General features: G+C 37.4%; 1 protein-coding gene across 3 annotated transcripts in view; it reads right to left on the reverse strand.

Moving 5' to 3' along the window:
- Window positions 1–21,037, reverse strand: part of LOC129721162 (hyaluronidase Tab y 2.0101-like) — a 52,916-nt gene extending 31,879 nt beyond the window's left edge. Inside the window, exons 1-2 of one of the 3 annotated variants that reach the window (XM_055673414.1) lie at window positions 20,651–21,037; window positions 15,755–16,123 (exon numbers count right to left, since the gene is read on the reverse strand). In XM_055673414.1, coding sequence (XP_055529389.1) covers window positions 15,755–15,867 — 113 coding nt within the window. In that variant the 5' untranslated portion in view covers window positions 15,868–16,123; window positions 20,651–21,037. Of the gene's footprint in view, window positions 1–15,754; window positions 16,124–16,189; window positions 16,327–20,650 lie in introns of those variants that run through there. The other 2 variants (XM_055673413.1, XM_055673416.1) reach the window with 2 other exon arrangements.
- Window positions 21,038–24,139: the final 3,102 nt, after the last annotated feature.

The following is a 24,139-nucleotide window of genomic DNA, read 5'->3' on the forward strand; positions in this document are numbered from 1 at the left end:
GTCGGTTCAACGTTATGTTTACGAAAAAACTCATTAGAGTCTCTGAAAAAGCGTTAGTGGCAGGGGGTACCAAAATTCACAGGAATGATCAAAAACCTATAATCTTTTATTTTTTTTTTCCTAGTTTGAGCTTTAGGGCCACACCAGTGTTGACCAGTGTTATTATTCATCAAACGCTTCAGTTATGCAATTATGTCAGTGCAGATATCGTACGCGGTCTAAGCATGATACATTCATGCGATAACTGAATGAAATTTGCATTAATCGATCTTTTTCGAGGCTAACTGGTGACGACTATAATTTTGGACTGTTTTTTTTCTGCTGTCAAAAAAAGATATATGTACTTAAAAACCCGATTTAATTTTTCATAAAGATACAATGATTACACTGGTCGACGAAAGAGAAAACTATGCGGCCCCAAACTGCCGGTATCCGGATAACTGTTCCATTATGAAAAACAACATGTTGAGAAAACGGCGATTTAATATTATCCGTGAATTTCCGGATTTCCAGCAATTACATCCAGAACCATTGACCATAACAGTTTCATGACAGCACAAGTTTATCTTTGAGAACATAAAACCATAGATTGAATTGGTTTTATGTTATATAACTTGAAAAAAATAAAAGACAAAATGGGACAAAATATGCGGGTACATTTCAAAAGTACTCGCATATTTTGTCCCATCACATATAAATTCAACCAGCAACCGGCAGTATCATTGGCAACGTAGACTGTACTACAAAAAAAACTACATTAGCCTAGTTAATTGAATGACATACTTCTATATGCCTAAATAATCCGATATACACTGATCTGGAGCAAAATTAAATGTTTGCAGTTTGTACCACTATGCAGTGGGACTGTTATGCGGGTACTTTCAATATGGGACAAAAACAACTTAGTATTTTTTTCATGTTTTTCCACACAAAAGTATCAATTTTAATTTTCTTCCAGAAAATATGATAACAATAAGTCGATTCCCGATGATAACTCAAAAGTGACCAAAATCAATATGGGACAGTTATGCGGGTACCGGCAGCAAAGCTCAAAATAGTTTTCTTAGAAAGGTTATAGCGTTTTAATCATTTCTGTGGGTTTAGTAGCCCTTAGTGTTTGACGACATCCATAAACTACGTAACGTAAAAACACCAAATTTTTAGAACCCCCCCTATGTAACAAACCATAACGCCACCACCTATACCCTCATAAAAAATACGTAGCTCAGTAGCTCAGGTTAATATTAATGCTACCCCACCCTCCTCCCCTATGTAATAATTCGTAACGGTCAAGGGTATTCCCCCTTCCTCCTATGAGTGTTATGTAACTCATGGAAAAATGTATATTGATTGGGTTCGCCTATGCAGAATTGCGTCAGAGTGGCGCAAAGTAATTACTCGCTGGTAGGGACGTTGCAATACCTCTGATACTAACTTGGAATCGATTCTTTTTCCTCCGAAACCCGATTTTTGGTATCGTAGCTTAACAAGCGATCCTTCGCCAGTATCGATACACTACTCTCAGTATCGAAAAAAACCCAAACAACGTTGCTGTAAGCAAGAAAGAACACGGTAAAAAAAACATACTGTTTCTCCCGTGCTTTCCTACCTCTACACTGTCTGTAGACATGCATGTTGACATAGAACAACGCCATATTTTAGCAGGGGCGCATGCCAAAAATCGTGAATGAAGTGAAACGGTAGAATGAAATATATCAAATGCTTAAAAATTTATTAAATACAATCGACCGGATTTTGGTCATCTCGACGTATAGAGATAAATTTACTCTGATTGTGAGATCATATTATTTTTTTAAACATTTTTTTTAGTAAAGTGGTTAAAGTGCGTTGAGTGAATTTTCGTGTGTGTCTCAAAGAAGTAGAACAACTTATTTTATATTACCTGACGTTTCGTCACTGATAGGTGACATCTTCAGGGGAAACTGTGAGAATTTAATAATGGTTAGCGGCTTGAAAAATATAAAATTGGTTACAAAATCTGTGACTCAAAAATATGTTCGTTCATTGTCAAGATAACTTTTTACCCGTTATAGTAGATTTTGGTTACCCCACAGAAATGCAATAGAGCTCAAACTGAAATAAAAAGAGAGCATTTTACCCGTTCCTGCGGAATTTGGCCCTTGGCTAGCTAAAAGTCTTCAAAAGCTTAAATGAAGTATTCCAAAAAGCAAACTTTAAAACGACGAACTCGGTGGCCTTTTAACAAACATGCGAGCTGGCAAGGAGCACCAAAAGTCACAGGAACGGTTAAAAAGCTATAATTTGTCATATTTTTCCAGTTTAAGCGAAACCAAGAAGATTACTAATCATTTGGTAGAAAAGATAGTTGACAAAGAATTATGACTGGAATTTACCTTTCCACACATCAAATTGATTAACTTCAATCGAACATATCTCCAAACTAATTGCAAGAAATACATTGCGGAAGTTAATCGATAAGCACCAAAATTTCAACTCATCACAGGTATAATAGAGGAAACAGTTTTTTTTTCAATTCGTATTTAAGTCTTTTATTTCACTTGATATATTACGCGACGCGACTGTTATTGTGAGATACGTGTTATGATAATAGCTCCATGGATCAGAAAAATTTGGATGTTTTTGAAGAGCATTATCGGCGAAACATTTACAAAGGCTATTTGTTTTTAGTTCATTAGGAAAAAAAGAAAGGTTCAACTAAATTAAACAATCCTATTATTTATATCGCAGGCAATAAATATGCAAAAAACAGCAACTTCAAATGAGCCTGATATCGAACAAAGATTCTTTGCAGTATCGATACATTTTTCGCGATAATATGGGACTATCAGCACTCGCTTCCGATACCAGTATCGAATCCAAGTATCGATGCTTAATGGTATCGCAACGTCCCTAGCAAGAAGTTCCACAAAATTTCCCAGGTTTTTTATTTTTTTTTTAAAATTATCATTTCTGAGTTGACTGAAACTTTGCATAGGCGTTTCTATAGGCAAAAGATGCTATTTTGTGCTATTGGTTGAATTTTGTGGAACACGACTCATTTTTGAGAAGCTATTGAAAAATGCTGTTTTGGGAAGGCATTGATGATTACAAATATTTTTAGGGCCAAAACGGTTTGTTCGATCGGTGTAACGTCTTCGACAAAGTTTTAGATAAAAATTTTGTCTTTCCGAAAAAAATATACATTCTAAAAAGAATTGTTCATTTTTTGCAAATAAGTTAAAAGAAAAATTAAAAATAAATTATCTAAAAGAGCTCTTTTTTTAAATTAATTTTTTTTTCATAAAAACAACAAAAGATCATTCAAACAATTCAACCAGTTCGATCATGAAGTAATCAAGAAAAAAAAGGTTGAGAATTTTTGAAAAAAAAATAATATTTTTCACAGGTTATATTTTTTATGGAAGGAAAAAAATATTATCTGCAACTTTGCCAAAGAGACTATGCCAATCAAACAAACCGTTTTGACTGTAGAAATATTTGTAATTTCCATCAGAGAGCTCCTTGAGCGTTACGGATTTTTACATAGGAGGGGGGCGGGGTAGGATCAGCGTTGCGTAACGGAATATCTCTGGAAAGGTTAAAATTTTACTTCAAAATCGAGCATTTGCTTGCTAAATTTTGCTACTGCGTTACATAATATTTATGAGTGGTTAGGTGGGGGCGTTACGTTTTGTTACATAGAGGGGTGGGGATAAAAAATTAAGGTTTTTGCGTTACATAGTTTATCGATGTCACCATACACTTGGGGCTACAAAATTCTCAGGAATAATCTTTCCAGGAAAACTATTTTGAGTTTTGGAGCCTCATATGTTTTTATCTTTTGTCGTCCAGTACAATAAATGTATGTTTATGAAAAATAAATCGGGTTTTTCAAGTACATATATCTTATTTTGACAGCCGGAAAAAAATATCCAAAATTTTAGCTGTCGACCGTTAGCCTTGAGAAAGAACGATTGATTCAAGATGAATGGGGTTATTTTAAGTTGGTCCGACAAGGTTAAGTACTTGGGACTAATTTATGATAAAAAACTTATTTTTAAAGAGCACATTGAGAGTATTTTTTTCCTGTAGGAGCCTATGACCACTGCTACCATTAGTTAGATATATTGTGGTATTGACATTGAGAGTATACAAGCCAAGTGCACCAAATATACGAGATGTTTATATCCTCTCATTAACAGGAATTCTAAACTTTGTTTAAAGAACAAACTTTTGATTTACAAACAAATTTTTAGACCAGCAATGCTTTATGCTGTACCGATCTGGTCAAATTGCTGTTCAACAAGGAAGAAAACGCTCCAAAGGATTCAGAATAAAATTCTGAATATGATTTTGAAGCGTCCTCCATGGTTTGGTACACTCGAATTACATAGACTTACTGGTGTTGAACCATTAGTAGCTAATAATAAAATTATTAACATTAATAAAATTATTAACAATTTTCGACAAAAATCGTTGCAATCCTCAATTGCTACGATTAGCTCTCTTTATAGCCAATAAGTTAGCAATTAAGTTAGTTGTAAGTTTACTTCCCCTTTTCTGACAAGTAGGTTTAAATCCCTACGAATGATAAATCCTAATTGCGAAAGCAAACAAATCCTAACAATTAAAATTACAAATTTCTAACAGAGTTGAGAAGTCACCATTTGTGATTGGACACACATACTCATTATTTACTAATATTTATCATAAATACTTAAGCTACTAACAAATCCCCCCTTCAAAAAAAAAAAAGAACGATTGATAAAAATGCAAATTTTATTCAATTATCGCATAAATGTATCATGCTTAGATCGCGTACGATATCCGCACTGACATAATTATATAACTGAAAAGTAGAGTGGCCATTTTTGCAACATCATGCGATTTCGATGAGCGCCGGGCGGAAAAAATTTCCATTTTACTCCAAAAATAAGCCATGAAAATTTTAAGTTGATCCGAGTTCATTAAATAGACTCACAAAACGCTTATAGGTTAAAAAAAAAAACAGATTCTCATAAGAAATGTTGTTTTTTGTCTCTTTTTGAAGTTTTTTGCCTTAGTTTCTTAAAATAGTTGTATATTTTGCGTCAAAATACTCTTTAATTATAAAATCCTATCATTAGGGACATTCACATATTACGCATTTTTATGGAAGGAAAAAATTATCATCTGCAACTTTGCCAAAGAGGCTATGCCAATCAAACAAACCGTTTTGACTGTAGAAATGATAAATATTTTAAAATATTAAAAATATTTCTACAGCTAGCTAGATAACAATTTTGTCCTATCAAAAAAAAAAAAAAAAAAAAAACCTCAAAAACAAGATTGAAAAAAAATTTGTTTTTAAGAAATCATAATTTTTTTCTTGATTTCTTCACTGGATTTTAATCATGATTTAGACGAGAATAACGAAGTCCTTTTTTGTCCATTAATTTGACTGGTCTCCCATAACCTTCCTGATACTAAAACAAGGCTTCTTGTTTCGATGCCATTTTGAACAGAATTGAGCATGCATAAACCAAACAACAAAAATGGCATAAAAAGGAGGGATAGAGAGCTTGCATTTACATACTCGAATTTCTCTTTAAGCATGTTTGTTATTGAGTTAAACAGTCTCAAGAAAGTTCTAAAATTCTCACCCGGTATTACCTGTATTTGGAAAGGTATAACGAGCAGTGTTTAGCAGCCGCTGTAAATACACAGCATTGTTATGTTCATCACAAACCGATGATACTTTGCATAACCAGCGCTACATTTGAAACTGATCTATTTCGTACAGAAAAGCTTGGCACGTTCTGCTTACAATGCTGATTCCTTTCCGAGAAATTCACTACACTCCATTCAATAGGATGTAACGTTCCAAAAAAACGGTTAGACTTTTATATTACAGCCGAATATCGAACTACAGAACAGTATTTTCCTCCAGTCGCACATTTGCAATATGCAACACGCAACAGTTGTACTCTTGATATCTGCTTCCATCCGACACGAAAGCTAGGCATGCAGAGGCAGAGCTATTAAGAAGACATATTAAACTCCAAAATAAACATCAGGAACAAAAAGCGAGCTCTTTGTAAGATAGCCATTAGTTTTTTTAATTGGTTTTTAGTTAATTTTTTCACGAGTTTACTGTTGGAAAGATATACCAATTGTCACGCCAAGAGTGTGGGAGAAACTTCACCTGTCGATTAAGACTTAAGTGTTCAGGATCTGTTTAGTGGAAGTGAATATGCATGCATTCAAAACGGCACCTGACGAAAAATTATGAGATCCTACACCGATTTTTTTAAACAATAAGTGATGTTCAAAAATTGGTTATTTCAGATTTCTTTTAAAATAAGTTTTTTATATAGACAATTTTGCTGCCCAAAACTCTTCTGAACAAAGCAATGTGAGCACTCTCAAAGAAAAAAAGTATTTTTTAAGCGGCTCCATACATGGTCGTTTTGATGCCATAAAATAATTTTTGCAAGAATTTTTTTTTCTTCAAGATTGCCTACTTTGATTCGTTCAGAAGTATCTTAGGACCCTGAATTATCTGATCAAACAACTTTTTGACGTAGGACTACGTCTTTGTTTTCTATACACAAAGTGTAATCTACTTTGTGAAATTGAAAATGAAACTGGCAAATGTTGCGTCAGATTACAAACGATTATAGCAAGCGAACGACTTGATGCTTCTTAGTCATTTATATGTCGGTGGATAGATAAAATGTGTAACAGATGTTTGATATAATGTTAAACATTGTTGCTATACTGCCTAATGGTGAAAAAAAGGTGAAAAGTTCCGAGGTCAAGCTTTCTCATGCATTTTCCTTGCTATTCTCTTGTTTCCCGAGCACGGTTAACAATAATGGCAAAAATCTACGCTGAACTCGATACAAAAGAATGCGTGTTGAAAATTCAGCTTCAGTCTCGTTTGTCACACAATAGCGAGTGGAGTAGAGCTGTTAGAGGTACGCGACATTAGGAAACTAGAGCGTCATACGAGTCATCTTCCAGGCACTGCGGAACATGTTATCTTTATTTTGCATATGGCAGCAACAGTTACCATCGTACGCTGCAGAATATTTTGCTGGCACAGCTACTGGAGGGCACAGCGGAGACCGTATTTTAATATGCGCGGCCAAGCAAATTATTGAATGCTACCGGTGGTGGTGCGATCATCAAAGTTCTGTAGCACACATTTCGAGCTGAAGATTATGGAAACAGTTCTTTTCAGAAATAAAAAATGCTTGAAAATAAGAGTTATGAAAATTTCCACAACTACTACTAGTGTAAAATGTTCATCTATTTCTCAATAATCATTTTACAATTACGACCAGGGCGCCCCAAAGATAAACGGTAGTGTTGCCTATGAATAGTTTATCACAGCAAGATTTAACCCTCATTTCCAGAATTTTCACTGCTAAATTGAGTGATTTTCCGGTTCAATTGTTTCTTTGTGCCCACTCGTACACCGTTATCAGTCAAATATTATTAACGCAAATTAGTTAATCTAAGAACCAGAGTGATTTTGGCATCGGGAAAGCAAAAACTTCTTTTGGTGCTTATGATAATCACTCAGTAGTATCGAAGGTGTTTTGTTTTGTTTGTCTTTCTCTAAGCTGCGTGGCCACGCCCTCATGGCAAAAATCTACGCTGAACTCGATACAAAAGACTGCGTGTAGAAAATACAGCTTCATCATTCTCTACTAGTGTGTTGAGCAGTACAGTTGTTTTATTTTCGCTCCGTTCCCTTTGTACGTTCGTTCGTAAGTTTTTATTTTCCCGTTGGAAACCGATGCTACGGTGAACCCTGACATGGGTAAATCGAAAACCGGTTCTAGTACGGGTAAACGGCCTCGACCTGGAAATGCCCCCGAATCGGCGGCTAAGAAGCTTTTGGCCAACAACAGATTTGCTGACTTGGAAAACTCCACGGACTCCGAAATAGTGAAAAAAGAAAAAACTCCACCCTTCTATGTGAAAGGATTTCCAGAAGGTCTTCGTGAAGCAATTGTCTTTTACATCGAGAAAGGACTGAAATGCACTATCCGTATGTGCACTGACGGCTACAAACTGATGGTTCCGGCATTGAATCACTACAAGGCGGTACAAGTAATACTGCAGCAGCGTAAGGTGGAATATTTCTCCCATGACATTGGAGCAGAAAAACCGCTCAAGGTTGTTCTCCGTGGTCTTCCAGACATGGAAATTGACACTCAGTTAGAGGAACTGAAGGCAAATGGACTCAAGCCAATACAGATCCATAAGATGTCACGCCACAACAAGAGTCGGAAGTACCGTGACCAATTGTACCTTGTCAACCTGGAGAAAAATTTAACATGTTTGGCGGATTTGCAGTCCATTCGTGCCCTTTTCCATATCATTGTAGCCTGAGAGCGCTACAAACCAGTTCATCGAGATGTGACCCAATGTTCCAATTGCCTGTTGTTTGGACATGGGACATCAAATGCGGACAAACGCATGCACCCGACGCCTGCCAATTGATGGAAATTGCCGATCCTGTCTGCGCGAATTGTGGTGCTGATCATAAGGCCACCAGTCGTACCTGCCCGAAGCGAGCGGAATTCATTGAGATCCGCAAAAGAGCCTCAACCAACAACCAACCCGGTAGAAGAAAAGTCCCAGTTCCAGTGAATAACGAACAAAATTTTCCAGTCATCGCATCGCGACGTGCAATCCCAGTGCTTCCACCTCTTCCACTGAATAATCGGCTAACAACTTCGTTTGCTGATGTCGCGGCATCGAACCGTTCCTCGCCTCCCCCGGGATTCCCGGGGCTTTCAACTCCTGCCACAGGAATAAAGTTTACCCGCACAGACTCCGAAGAAAACAACGCCGATTCCCTTCTCACTACAGAAGAGTTCGTGCATCTCCCGGCCAAAGCATTCGTAGCCCTTCGCACCTGTAAAACCAGAGCTGAACAGCTGCAAGCAGCAGTTTCTATTCTCACCAAATATGGCCCGTGAATGCATCTACATCGCTAACTGGAACGCTTGCTCGTTAAAGAGCAAAGCCATCGAATTCGCTGATTTTCTCAACAAGCGGAATATCGACGTAGCAATCATCACCGAGACACATCTAAAACCTGGCGTCAACATCTACCTCCCCGACTTTCGAGTTGTTCGGCTCGATCGTACCCACTCAGCGGGTGGAGGCGTAGCCATCGCGTTGAGGAAGAACATCTGCTGTAAGCTGCTGCCCAGTTTCAACTTAAAAGTCATCGAAGCGGTTGGGGTCGAGGTTTGTACCCCCGTCGGCCCTATTATTATCATAGCCGCCTACTGTCCGTCGCAAGTCAGCTCAAGGAACGATTCATCCTCTAATCTGGAACAAGATCTCGTCAAGCTAACCAGACATCGGCAAAACTTCATCTTGGCTGGTGACCTCAATGCCAAACATCAAGCCTGGGGCAACACACTTAGCAATCCAAATGGCAAAGTCGTCCACAACGACGCATCTTCGTACATCATCCTGAGCCCAGACTCCCACACCCGGTTGAGCCGCTCTGGTGTCCACTCGACCATCGATTTCTTCATCACCAACATGGCGACCATTTCGTATCCGATCGTCTACCAGGAACCAGTGGTGGCCGAAGTGGGCTACTCCGCCAATCGATTTCGTGCTCGTCGTCGCAACTACCATCGTGCTGATTGGCCACGGTTCCAGCAGTTCATCGACGCCAACATCCGCTACAACATGGAGCTTGAATCGACGGACGACATTGATCAGTGCTTGCAGATCATCGACGAGGTACTTTCCTTAGCCCGTGACCAACACGTCCCTGCTTCTGACCTGGTGAGTAACACTCTGATCCTAGACAGTTTAACTAAATCTTATATAAGACTTCGTAACACAACTACACGCAAAAGTTCAAGCTTTAATCATCCAATGTGTCCTTTCAATTCGCACAGAATTTGCTCTGACTTCGCACAACCAATGCGTGATACGCATAACGCAAAAGTTGTACAAGGAATACATTGACAGAGATCAAAATCAGAATGTGTAGTATACACAAAAATCGTAATGTCTCGGTAAACTTCGGCTTCGGGCGAACGATCAGTTTCGAGGCGCTCAAAAAACCGTTCTATACCTTCGCGAGCCGGTGCGTATCAACGGCTCGTGCATCCCTAAAAATCGTCAGCAATCGAAACAGCCAATGGCGAGCCTTGTTGCCGCGGAAGTTATTGACGCTGGTGCCAGTAACGCAGAACCGAATGCATGTGAATGAAACCAGAGTCATAATTAAATACACAATGTTTTGGACTATTCTCATGTTTTTGTTTATTGTTAATGATTGAATGATGTTTTCGAATGACCTGATTCATGAAAGTGAATTGATCAGACAATAATTTCTTCAATGGAGTCAGTAACCAACTTATCAATATTGATTGCTGGTTGCACTGTTTCAACGATGCCAACCTTCTGAACATCGGCTGATGCTTTATAAGTGTAGTGGTTTAGAGCTGCGCAATACATTCAAAATACGCTAGAGCATATAATGCGTTATGCCTAACGTACATGCGTTGTGCTGGTTCCAATTTTAATCAGTAAATGCGCTAATTTCGCTCATAAATGATCTGGTTACGTACACTCCAACTTTTGCGTGTAGGCGCCATCACCAACGTACTGGCCTGCCTCACCTAAAGTCCTATTGCAATCGTCTTAATAAAATCATCAAGGCCCGGTTGGTGGATCTCAGAAACAAAAGCTTTGAGAGTCATATTCGCGCTCTCCCAGATTGTGCAAACCCCTTCTGTAAATTAACTAAACTTTTGAAAAACAAGCCGAGGCCTGTCCCTCCTCTCTCCCATTTTGATCAAGTTCAGCTAATAACACCAGCTGAAAAAGCTAATGCTCTTGGTCAGCATTTCGTAAACTCCCACAATCTCGGTCGTTCCCTGGTGAGCCCCTTTGAGGCCGATGTGGCAGCTACAATGTCCAGAATCGCTGTGACCCCTCTAGTTGTCCCAGAGGCCGCGGGTGTCAATGGGGTTGTCAATCTCGAGTTGAAAAATTTGAGCATTGACTTCTTTCATCACCTCGCAAAGATCTTCAATAAGTGCAAAACTTAGCTACTTCCCGTTGGAAGCTCGCCAAAGTTATCCCCATCCATAAACCTGGGAAGGATCCCACTGACGCTAAAAGCTACCGGCCCATTAGCCGCCTCCTTTCATCTATTTCGAAATTATTCGGAAAACTGATGCTTAGACGCATACTAGAGTTTGTTGACGAGAGCAACATCTTCCTTAGGGAGCAATTTGGGTTCTGGAAGGGGCACTCCACTGTGCACCAACTCACCCGGGTAACGAACATTATCAGGCGGAACAAGTTGTTGGACGTTGAAAAAGCGTTCGACAACGTCTGGCACGATGGCCTTGTTTATAAGCTGCATCGGTGCAACTTCCCGATCTTCCTTGTGAGAATCATCAAAAATTATCTGTCGGGTAGATCATTTAGTGTCTGCTTGAACAACTCCCAGTCTGCTACATTTAATGTTGATGCTGGGGTTCCCCAGGGTAGCCTCTTGGGTCCTATCCTCTTTAACATTTTTACGTCAGACGTTCCTCCCCTACCGGATGGTGGTGTTCTGTCCATGTTCGCGGACGACACTGTCATCATGTACAAAGGGCGAGTGATCCGTTCGTTGACTAGAAAACTTCAAGCAGGCCTGGATGTTCTATCCGACTACTTCAACAACTGGAAGATTTGCATCAATGCGGCTAAAACACAGGCCATCTTATTCCCCCACTCAAACTCACGTCGAATTGTTCCGCCTGATGACGTCAGGCTCAAAATCAACAACTCACCCATCGAATGGTCGAGCGAGGTGGGATACCTCGGTCTTGTTCTGGACAGCAAGCTTATATTCAGATCACATGTGGACAAAATGTCTAATAAATGTAATATCCTGATTAAACATCTATATCCACTCATAAACAGAAGATCAAAACTCTCACTTAAGAACAAGCCTGCTGTCCATAAAATGATCATCCTACCAGTGATTGAATACGGCTTGCCAATCTGGGAGAGCTGCGCTAAATGTCATCATGACAAGCTTCAGGTCACCCAAAACAAGATCCTTCGGATGATCCTTAACAGTCCCCCAAGAACGCGCAACTCTGAGATTCACCAACTAGCCGGCCTGAATACACTAGCCGAACGCAAACAATCAATACTGTCTAGGTTCAGAGAAGCTTGCCAGAGTTCAGCACACGAGGCAATTCGTACCTTGCCGACTTAGTTTAAGTTAGTCTAAGTTAGTTTTAGTTAGGTAGGCTTTTTCAATTTAACCCAATTTATTGAAACTACCATGCCTCTAAGGCAGTCATGTACATTAACCCACCTAGATAAACCTAAAAACAACACCAAAAACAATTCACATCAAAGATGATGAGCCGCTAAGGCTAAACAATTGTCCTGTAATATTATACCTCTGTAAACAAATCCAAAAATAAAAGATAATTCAACAACAAAGTCAGCTTCAGTCTAGTTTGTCACACAATAGCGAGTGGAGTATAGCTGTTAGAGGTACGCGACATTGAGAAACGAGAGCTGCATACGAGTCATTTTCCAGGCACTGTGGACCATGTTACCTTTATTTTGCATACGGCAGCAACAGTTACCATCGTACGCTGCAGAATATTTTGCTGGCACAGCTACTGAAGGGCACAGCGGAGAGCAAACTTAAGGGGGGACCCTACTCTGTAAAGTATAAGAAAAATAATAAATTTTCGTATTTTTTTTCGGATGCTTAGAGTAGAGTGATGTGTTCGGATATTGTGGCTATTGATTAAGGTATATTTGAAGATATATTTTGCACGTTCTGGATACAAATATAGTGAGGATTACGCTGTAAGCAGCGTTTCTCTCGAAACCATGTTCTTTCAACTGGTGGTAAATTTTTCTCAGCATCTACTGAACCGATTTTGCTGAATTTGTTTTTAACATGTAAAAATGGATTATCTAACTTGTTACGTAGCCGTTTTTTGATATCTGAGTTTTTCAATGTTTAATGATTTTTTAAATAGTGATTTTTCATGAAAAAAAAAAAACAATTTTTTTTACTAAAATGGCCGCAATTTTGGCAATTTTTGGGATTTTCAAAAACGGCTACGTAACTAGATAGATAATATGTTTCTATATACTGAAAAAAAATTTCAGCCCGATCGGTCTACTAGAAGCTGAGAAAAGCTTACCACCAGTTAGGTACTGGTTTAGAGAGAGCATCCACGTTCCCAGCTGCCAACAGTGTAATACTCACTATATTTACATTCACGACATGGAAAATACATCTTCAAATATACCTTAATCAATAGCCAAAATAGCCAAACACTTTACTTTACTCTAGACAGCCAAAAAAAATATGAAAATTCATGATTTTTCGACCTTCTAGAGTAGGGTCCCCCCTTAATTATTCGTGGTCAAGCAAAATATTCAATGCTACCGATGGTGCGATCATTAGCGTTCTGTAGCACGAATTTCCAACTGAAGATTAGGGAATCGGTTCTTTTCAGAACTATAGATGCTTGAAGATAAGAGTAATGAGAATTTTCGCAACTACTAGTAGTGTAAAATTTTCATGTATTCATGCATCGTTAGTTTTACAATAACGACCATCAAAAATAAACGGTAGTGTTGCCTATGAACAGTTTATCGCAGCATATAATATATAAAATAAAACTTAAAAAAAGTCATTTATGGATGTTTCCTATAAAGTTTTCACTATCCTGAACAAAACATGTTTTGTGAATCCAACCAGTTAAAAAGTTGTGGATTTCAGCAAAGTTGTTCAGGAGGATGAGGGCATCTGGTTATTGTATAGTTTGGAATTCAGCTGCTTCGTGTTACTAGTGTGCAAGTAGTTTTGAGTATTTTGAACTTAATTTATCTCGTGAACCTTGGACACTTAGAAGGTTGCATTATTCAGCAACTAAGCGAATTTCTCAGAAGAAATAAATTGAATTATTTGATTTTTAACTGTGGTCCCCGTGGTTCTGTGGTTAGCGATATCGGTCGGCTAGTTCTTCTGAAAATTTTCTCGACTCAGCACTGTGGAACGGTGTATCGTTGTTCTTATCCTACAACATGCGAAATGTGCCAAAAAACAATATCGATAACGAATTCTCTCAACTAATCTAGTTGATCGAGACCGCTATAAGCCCTCCAGGCTAGCGAGCGATATTGTTGTTTGATTTTCAATTCCTTTTTGATGATTGATATACAATTTTTTGTGTTCAGTCTGATTTACATAAGACGCTTTCATTTGAGCAGGAGGATACAATATATAGCATCCTGTACTAGTGAGTGTCTAGGTTGATGCGAAATGATTCAAAGATTTTGTAGCCATGTGAAAAGCATCGTCACTCGTCGTTCAGCAATACTCATAATGTTTTATCCAGCTACTATTGCCCGAGGGCTGCAACTTTTCAGAAAATAAGAACCGTGTGGATGAGTTAAGGTCAAAATACGAAGAATTACGTGCACACTGACCTTCCAAACAACTTTGCTGAAGGCTGCAATTCACTAGGTAATTTCTTAGGAACTGTAAGATAAGCAAAGGTCAAAATATGAAAAATTTCAAATACGAAGCGCCACGTAGCGGCAGCGTTCTGCGTTGAACTATCCACCAACCAAAAGCCCTTGACTGTTTGAGCAAATTTGCAGAAGACCGCATTATTCTAGGTCGTCGGAAACACGAGATACCGATCTATTCCAGGTGGTGCTTAGCTTTTTGGAAGGATTTTGCAATATTCAAAATGGGTGTTGCAATACTCAGCGAAGTGATTCCCCGCTTATGGCGGGTATTGTAGCTTTGGTTTTACTGGGATTAATTGGTAGAATGTTTCTTTGTGACAAATGCATCATTTCGTGATGGTCATAATTTAGCTTATTTCCTATAATGAGTAAGTCACAGAGCACGGTTTCAAATCTAGACATTGTCTGCTAAAACATGTTTAGAATAGAAATCGAGTACATTTGAAAGATCATTATTGAAAAGTGAGAAAGTCAAGGGTCCAAGAAGAGGCGCTGATAGAAAAAATAGAAATGTTGACAGAACACTGCTTGACTCTGATTACTTATATAGCTATTGATAATATTTGCATCAAATTTAATTCGTTGTCAAAGGATGATATGTGACTTTGGAGGTGACAGCAAACTACTGGGCTTACGATTAGAAATTTACTCAACACCCAGTTTTTGTTAGCCATAAACCATTTTTCAGAGCTCTGATTCTTTTGGATTCTGACTATTAGAATTTTGATATTTGTGTTTGGCTGCCGGCAGACTAGCATTTTTATTTTAAATATCTATCGGTTTTTTCATATTCATCAAATTTTTTGTTGTTCGTTCACTAACAATAGTTTTTTTTTTAAAGTGTCTTGACAGAGTTTCTAAGTGTCTGTTCAGTATAATTTTTTAAAAATATTTTTCTAGCCGATGTTTTCACTGATAAATTTTTGGTCTAAGTTATGTGCCTAATTTTTTTTTTCATTTTCACTTCTCTGAAATATATTTTCAGTTTCAGGCTTTAGAAGATTGAAAAGAAATTAAATTTTTTTTTCTTTCCCCTTTGGATAAGGTTCAATCTCCAAAAACCATTTGCGTGCGTCCGGATATGCTCATTTACTAACTTACTTGGCATCCTTCGACTAGTGGCCATGAAAACTACCTTCACTTTTCGCATCAATGTGTCATAACCCGGTATAATTGGCACTTCTCATGTTTTATTTTAGTACGTATCTGCTCGCAGCTCACTCACCTGGATCCCGTGAAGTTGATACACACGACTGCCAGCGCGGACAGGATCGCACCACTGCACTTATCGAACATTTTCCCACATCTGCCAACAGCTGTTCTCAGCCCGTACTGCATCCGAATGGACGATTGGCTATTGGCACACTTCTCACACGCTTCACGCGATTTAGATTAATGATCGCTAGGTTTTACACTCGCACTTTAATAATGTCCAACCGCGGTCGCATGCTTTCACGTTGGTCCACTCTGAAAGTTAACTTCTCCACTTGAGCAGCTTCGATACACGGTCAGGGCCAGCCAAACACTTCAGCGTCGAGTTCAAGAACCCTCTACGAACAGTCATGTTACGTAACGCTACGTGAATTCCAGCTAACTGAAAATAAAAACAAATCAACACGTTCAAATTGTGATTAATTGCACGAGCCCTTGTGTCACTGACCGAACGAACCACCGGACAAATTTGGGAGCCGAATCTGGAGTACAAACCCCCAACCAAATCCACTTCCCTCGAACGACTATCGTTTACTGTCACCGAGGAGCATCACTGCGAATTTGAACTGTGTCAATCGCGAAACAACAACCGCGGGAACATATTTAAAATCCATTAAAAGAGTTTTGTCGCCTCCGGAGGGGAGACGAGATGAAACAGTGGCCTTGCGCAGGGCGACGACGACGACGACGGCCGTCCACCCAACAAAGCGAGACGATCTCGACGCGGAGAATGGCCATCGTCATCATCAAACGATCTTACCCCTCTGCACGATGAGGCGCACTCTCATCAATGGAATCGAATTTTTTTAATAATTCCCATACTCACAGATCTTGATTTTGCTTGCTTTTCTCGGGCGGCGCTCGAGACACTTTGGCATAGCGCAATGCTGTCTGATTCTTGGTCGAGGGGGTGTAAAATGCGCTCGGAAGCCGAGTCGAGTGGGCACTCGACTCGACTTGAGGGTTGTTATTGTTTCTATTTGCAGTTAGTATTTTGAGAATGATTTAGTAATGTTTTTTTTAATGGAATATCTCATCCTGGTTAAGAGTTGAGCACACAATTGTGATAAGTGTCATATAATTGATACACACAAATGTTGGATGGTGTTGAGTTGACGCAATTTTTGACTAGAGTTGTACCGTGGAAATGATAAATGATAAATGATAAATAAAAATGATAAATGATAAATGATAAATGATAAATGACAAATGACAAATGATAAATGATAAATGATAAAAGATAAATGATAAATGATAAATGATAAATGATAAATGATAAATGATAAATGATAAATGATAAATGATAAATGATAAATGATAAATGATAAATGATAAATGATAAATGATAAATGATAAATGATAAATGCTAAATGATAAATGATAAATGATAAATGATAAATGATAAATGATAAATGATAAATGATAAATGATAAATGATAAATGATAAATGATAAATGATAAATGATAAATGATAAATGATAAATGATAAATGATAAATGATAAATGATAAATGATAAATGATAAATGATAAATGATAAATGATAAATGATAAATGATAAATGATAAATGATAAATGATAAATGATAAATGATAAATGATAAATAAGTGTTATGATACATTATAAATGATAAATGATAAATGATAAATGATAAATGATAAATGATAAATGATAAATGATGAATGATAAATGATAAATGATAGATGATAAATGATAAATGATAAATGATAAATGATAAATGATAAATGATAAATGATAAATGATAAATGATACATGATAAATGATAAATGATAAATGATAAATGATAAATGATAAATGATAAATGATAAATGATCAATGATTCATGATAAATGATAAATGATGAATGATAAATGATAAATGATAAATGATAAATGATTAATGATTAATGATAAATGATAAAGGATAAATGATAAATGATTAATGATAAATGATAAATGATAAATGATAAATGATAAATGATAAGTGATAAATGATAAATGATTAATGATTAATGATAAATGATAAATGATAAATGATAAATGATAAATGATGAATGATAAATGATAAATGATAAATGATAAATGATAAATGATAAATGATAAATGATAAATGATAAATGATAAATGATAAATGATAAATGATAAATGATAAATGATAAATGATAAATGATAAATGATAAATGATAAATGATAAATGATAAATGATAAATGATAAATGATAAATGATAAATGATAAATGATAAATGATAAATGATAAATGATAAATGATAAATGATAAATGATAAATGATAGATGATAAATGCTAAATGATAAATGATAAATGATAAATGATAAATGATAAATGATAAATGATAAATGATAAATGATAAATGATAAATGATAAATGATAAATGATAAATGATAAATGATAAATGATAAATGATAAATGATAAATGATAAATGATAAATGATAAATGATAAATGATAAATGATAAATGATAAATGATAAATGATAAATGATAAATGATAAATGATAAATGATAAATGATAAATGATAAATGATAAATGATAAATGATAAATGATAAATGATAAATGATAAATGATAAATGATAAATGATAAATGATAAATGATAAATGATAAATGATAAATGATAAATGATAAATGATAAATGATAAATGATAAATGATAAATGATAAATGATAAATGATAAATGATAAATGATAAATGATAAATGATAAATGATAAATGATAAATGATGAATGATAAAAGATAAATCAATATTTACATAGCTCAAGATTGTTCGGAGACGCATTTTGCACCGTTCCCTTCTTACAAACCAATGCGGAAACCTAGTAATAACTGTTAGTGCCCACACGACTGACATAATGCAGCTCCGTCAGTGGCGCACTTTTCTGCGAACGTTCATCACAATGCACTACGTGCTGTGACGTGCAGCATGGAGAGAGCCAGTAGGTCTACTTGAAATTGTTTTATCTTTATGCAAATTGCATCGCCGAGCATGCTGCAGTGGCCAAACCGGTACACGTGGCGCCCTGGGGTCATACCATGAATGTACTACTAATCACGGTGAAGCAGCAGCGGGTGCGTAATTTCTGCTGCCGCATTGTTTTGTACCCTTCCTCAATCCTCCTGGCCGGTTTTTGCAGCAGATAAGGTATGATGCGAAGAATGTTGCTTTGTGTTGCTGCGGTTGCTGTGTTGTGGCGACAATGTCGTACGCACAACATGTACGGATTGCCTACTTGGATTGTTTGCTAGGGGGTCTTCATAACAAGACAGCGTGCGTCAGCTTGACAAGTTTTTATGACAATTTTAATCGAAATTTTTAAATGTTAACAAAATATTAAATTCGACAGTCATGTCTTAAATCTATCACATTATTCTTTTCGGGAACAGTTCTAGTTCCTTGTGAAATAAATATATTGAATGGGGTTGGTGAAGCGCATATTCACCTGGTATGAGGTCTAAAGTAGCTTCACAGATTCGTAAGCAAAATAAACAAACCACACTGCATTGTGGGAAAGGCATTGCCGAGACTTAGAAGGAGAAACTTTTGCGCAAGAGTGTAGCATCGTCGTCAGTTTTATTTTCCGCATTTGGAAACGATGCCGTGTCGCCTGTCTTGTTGATGTTAGTAGGACTTGCCGGTAATTCGCCCCGATTAGGAACTTTTGCCTTTCTTCGAAAGAGTAAACAAGGGCTAAAGTCTGCTTAAACATGTTGGCAAAGCCTCTTTGTTCGGAGTTCGTTTTATTTGCACCTTAGAACGTGCTTTCGGCTTAAATCAGTTTTAATTTTCTGCAATTTTCCCCTGCTTGGGACCAATGTCGTTTGATCGAAGTGTGCAGTGTTCTGTTCACTTGATGTTTTCACCCATAAAATGGTATGAAACACAATAGAGTGCTGTACTGTTGTTATGGTGCCGTAAATAATGTGTTTTTGATGAGAAACTGCTGAGTGATGAAATTATTACTCTTTCGAGCTCATAAAACATTAGTTTAATTCCCTAAGAGTTGAAACTTGGTTCAAGGCTATTAGTGAAAAGTAACATTATATTTTATTATTCTGTAATTAGAACTTTTCAATTCAATTCACGCGCAAGGCCGGATGACAAATAGTCACAGAACGCAAGAATTTCATCTGATAACACTCACGTGCTCTACTTCTAGTGTAATTAATCAATTGCCACCACCACCCAACTGCACACAGCTGAACGACCACTCAACCGACCGACCTGGCGTCCAATCTGGCACGCGGTCACGGTTAAGTTCCAATCAAACACACATTGCACTCATTGGCGGCTCCAGAAAAAAAACGAGCTTGACTAATGATAGCGAAAAAAGCTAGGCCGCCCTTGCTAATGAACTGTTAATTTGCGACAATGGTAATCGGAAGGAAAACATTTGTCGTTTTTTTCCTCTGTTACTTCATGAATGCACGCGTGTAAAATTGTATGAAAAAAAAGCCTGTCGGCTGATAGGTTAAGGTCGTTTGTTTCAGAATGAAACTTGTTTTGTTAGGTTTAATTATATCCAAACACAGTTTTTTTTTGCACATCGTAACATAATTAAGGTTGATGGGTAGCTGACCTGGTAACTTCACAATGTCGGCCTCAAATTAATTGTTTCAATGATTAATAAAGTGGCTCGAAGTCGACCATTTGTTGCTTCAACACAGTTTCATCTTAAGTAAAATTTTAGTTCCTTTGGGCGGGTTCAAAATTTGGTCAAATTAACGTAGTCTTGGAAGAAAATTTTAATTGTTTTTTGATTTTGCCTAATTGATTTTAATTATATAATTCATCTGGAAAATAAAAATAAAGGTTCAAAACCTCGGCATTTTTATTACAATATCGGCGAAATCAGTGACACAATAAAAATCCCATACATGTTACAAGTTTACTAACTTACCTGAGATGACTTAATAACTTCAACCATTGAACAACTTTGCTTTTTTTTAACACAGTTATTATTTTTTTCAATTTTATAATATTAGAAGATTTATATTAAGTTTTAACTCTAAATAGCACACATACACGACGATAAACACTCACTTCACACATATAAACGATAAGGCACTTTTCCTGTCTTACATTATCTCTTGCTTTATTTGCAGGCTTCAGCAGCTTCGAAGCGGTATTTCACAGTACTCTTTCTACTGTAGGAACTTCACTAATGGTTCCGTTTCCTCCTGCCACGTTCACTTTTGGACCAGTAAAAAAAAAAAACAGAAGAACATTAAGCAGCACTTTCACCTGTTGTTGTGCATGTGCTGCCACCAAACCCTACCCGGCGAAGTCCACTCTACCGACTGAACTGGGCGGACAGTTCTAGTTGGATATTTATACGATACACTTTGCCGGTATGCCATTCCGCACCCGCAGACTGGAAAGTAACCTGCGATGAGCCCCATGCGTTTGTCATTCCGACCTGTCTAGGCTGCGATAGCAATTATACCGATTTTCGGAAGTTTCTATTAACGATAACCCCGGTAAAAGGGAGAGTAATGTCACACACAAAAAAACGGCCGAGGATAGTTGCTGATAAAAAAACGCTACTAGTTTTGGGGGCGAGGGTGCAATTAAAATGTAAATGTTTGCTCTCTTCCAGTTTATTTTGGATTGCCCCGAGCAAATACGGAAAGCTGTTTTCGGGCGATGAAACATTTCACGTGCTTCGCTTGTTTGTTGGGGCTTGTTTGATGAACGGCGGCTCGGGGTTTTCTGCACGATATAGGGGTCTGAAGAATGGTTGTGACCTTCGTGGGAATGTGCGATATGACGCTGTGCTATCGAACATACATACAGCCTTCCGAGAAGAAAAGCAACGTTACACTGTGTGACGTAAATTCCCGTGAGGGTGGCTGCTATGGAATGTAGTGTGTTGAACCTCGTTAATATTCATGCAACGTTTACTATCGATAACCCTCTAAGCGTATAGAGGTCAATCTGTAAAGTTTGGTATAGATGCAATATTTGGTACTAAAATATCTCCATGTTCAACATACATTTTAACAACCACTAAATACTTCATCAACAGCGAAAGCATTTTTAACGTGCGATTTACATTACCACCAGCTGACACAAAGTTTAGCATAGTGACAAAAAGTGACAAACAGTGGAGTGTAACCTACCATGATGTTTGCTTTTCGTTCATAATAGCCCCCCCCCCCCCCCCCCCTTGAGTTCAGCTGTACACGAAAATATTTACCCATCGTCTGCGTCGATCTATCCAGTGGTGACCTCAGGAGTTTACACTTGAGACGGTTGCAGTGAAATTACGGTGGTAAGCTGGAAACTTGACATTGAAAACGGTTGATACCGAGGGTTAAGTAAGATTGATACATTTCTGGTGTGTTGACCTAATGCGTCCGGATGGTTTGCCGTTGTACCGCATTAGATTGTTCTATTTCAAACAAATGGAAATTCCAGAATGTCAACTGGTTGTAATGACGGTCGCTGCTTACGCACGATGTGATTTTTTTTAGCTAGAAATTACTCTGCGTGTGAAGTGTGAGGCTTTATTTCTTGTTTTTTAATTACTAAATGTGACAAATCAGAATCCCTTCACTCTGAGCGCTGCGTGTAGTCATTTTTTCAACCACACTTCTTTACTTTTGCTTTGTGCTGTGTTTCTGCTACTCGCTGCTTACACAATAGCTGAACGAAACAAGAGCAGTAATGGAAATATGACGAATATAACGCAGTCATCGTGTTTAACAACTCATAATGTGTAACAGATTACGAATGAACCTGAATCCTCTCAACCCATAATGAAATGGTTGTTGGTGCATGCCCATAATGAAATGATTGTTGGTGCATTGGTTTCTGGGAGAAAACAGACACATAATTAGACTACATCAGCTCTTATAACGTTTTCGTTTTCGCGGTGTAGCTACACTCAAACTACACTTTTGACACCGTAAATTTTTTATTCTACTTTTCGGACTACCCTTTTTCTGTCTCTGACTACACTTTTCCTGTCCCTGACGATACCCGAAAAAGCAGAGTGTACTGTAGGAAGTCACCAACACATTCACACGCATGTGTCAAAACTGGTTTGTTTTGGTTTTCGTCCCACGTGGTAGAGTGCCAGGTAAATTTTTTTCAGCACATTTGCGAGATGGACATATGAAATGGAAACGAGACAAAATGACAAATGCGATAATGACCAAAACAAAACGAATTGACAGCTAGGGTTATGGATCTATTTTTTATTATTATTTAAAGGGGGGATTTGTTAGTAGCTTAAGTATTTATGATAAATATTAGTAAATGATGAGTATGTGTGTCCAATCACAAATGGTGACTTCTCAACACTGTTAGAAATTTGTAATTTTAATTGTTAGGATTTGTTTGCTTTCGCAATAAGGTCTTATCATTTGTAGGGATTTAAACCTACTTGTCAGAAAAGGGGAAGTAAACTTACAACTAACTTAATTGCTAACTTATTGGCTATAAAGAGAGCTTATCGTAGCAATTGAGGATTGCAACGATTTTTGTCGAAAATTGTTAATAATTTTATTTGACATAGCTTCTAATGGTTCAACACCAGTAAGTCTATGTAATTCGAGTGTACCAAACCAAGGAGGACGCTTCAAAATCATTTTCAGAATTTTATTCTGAATCCTTTGGAGCGTTTTCTTCCTTGTTGAACAGCAACTTGACCAGATCGGTACAGCATAAAGCATTGCTGGTCTAAAAATTTGTTTGTAAATCAAAAGTTTGTTCTTTAAACAAAGTTTAGAATTCCTGTTAATGAGAGGATATAAACATCTCGTATATTTGATGCACTTGGCTTGTATACTCTCAATGTGCTCTTTGAAAATAAGTTTTTTATCATAAATTAGTCCCAAGTACTTAACCTTGTCGGACCAACTTAAAATAACCCCATTCATCTTGACAACGTGATTATTGTTTGGCTTGAGGATAGAAGCCCTAGGCTTATGCGGAAAAATTATCATTTGAGTTTTAGAAGCATTGGGAGAGATTTTCCACTTTTGCAAGTAGGAAGAAAAAATATCTAAACTTTTCTGCAATCGACTGCATATGACACGAAGACTTTTTCCTTTTACGGAAATGCTTATGTCATCGCAGAACAATGACTTTGTGCATCCTGGAGGCAAATCAGGAAGATCTGAAGTGAATATGTTGAACAGAACTGGACCCAAGACTGAACCTTGAGGTACACCTGCCCTGACAGGAAATCTATCAGATTTTGAATTCTGATAGACAACCTGCAGAGTTCGATCAGTAAGATAATTTTTTAAAATTTTGATTAGGAAAATTTGAAAATTAAAAGTTTGCAATTTCGCAATCAAACCTTTATGCCAAACACTGTCGAATGCTTTTTCTATGTCTAAAAAAGCAGCTCCAGTGGAATAACCTTCAGATTTGTTAG

Source organism: Wyeomyia smithii, chromosome 2 (assembly GCF_029784165.1).
Source record: "Wyeomyia smithii strain HCP4-BCI-WySm-NY-G18 chromosome 2, ASM2978416v1, whole genome shotgun sequence".
Lineage (NCBI taxonomy): Eukaryota > Metazoa > Arthropoda > Insecta > Diptera > Culicidae > Wyeomyia > Wyeomyia smithii.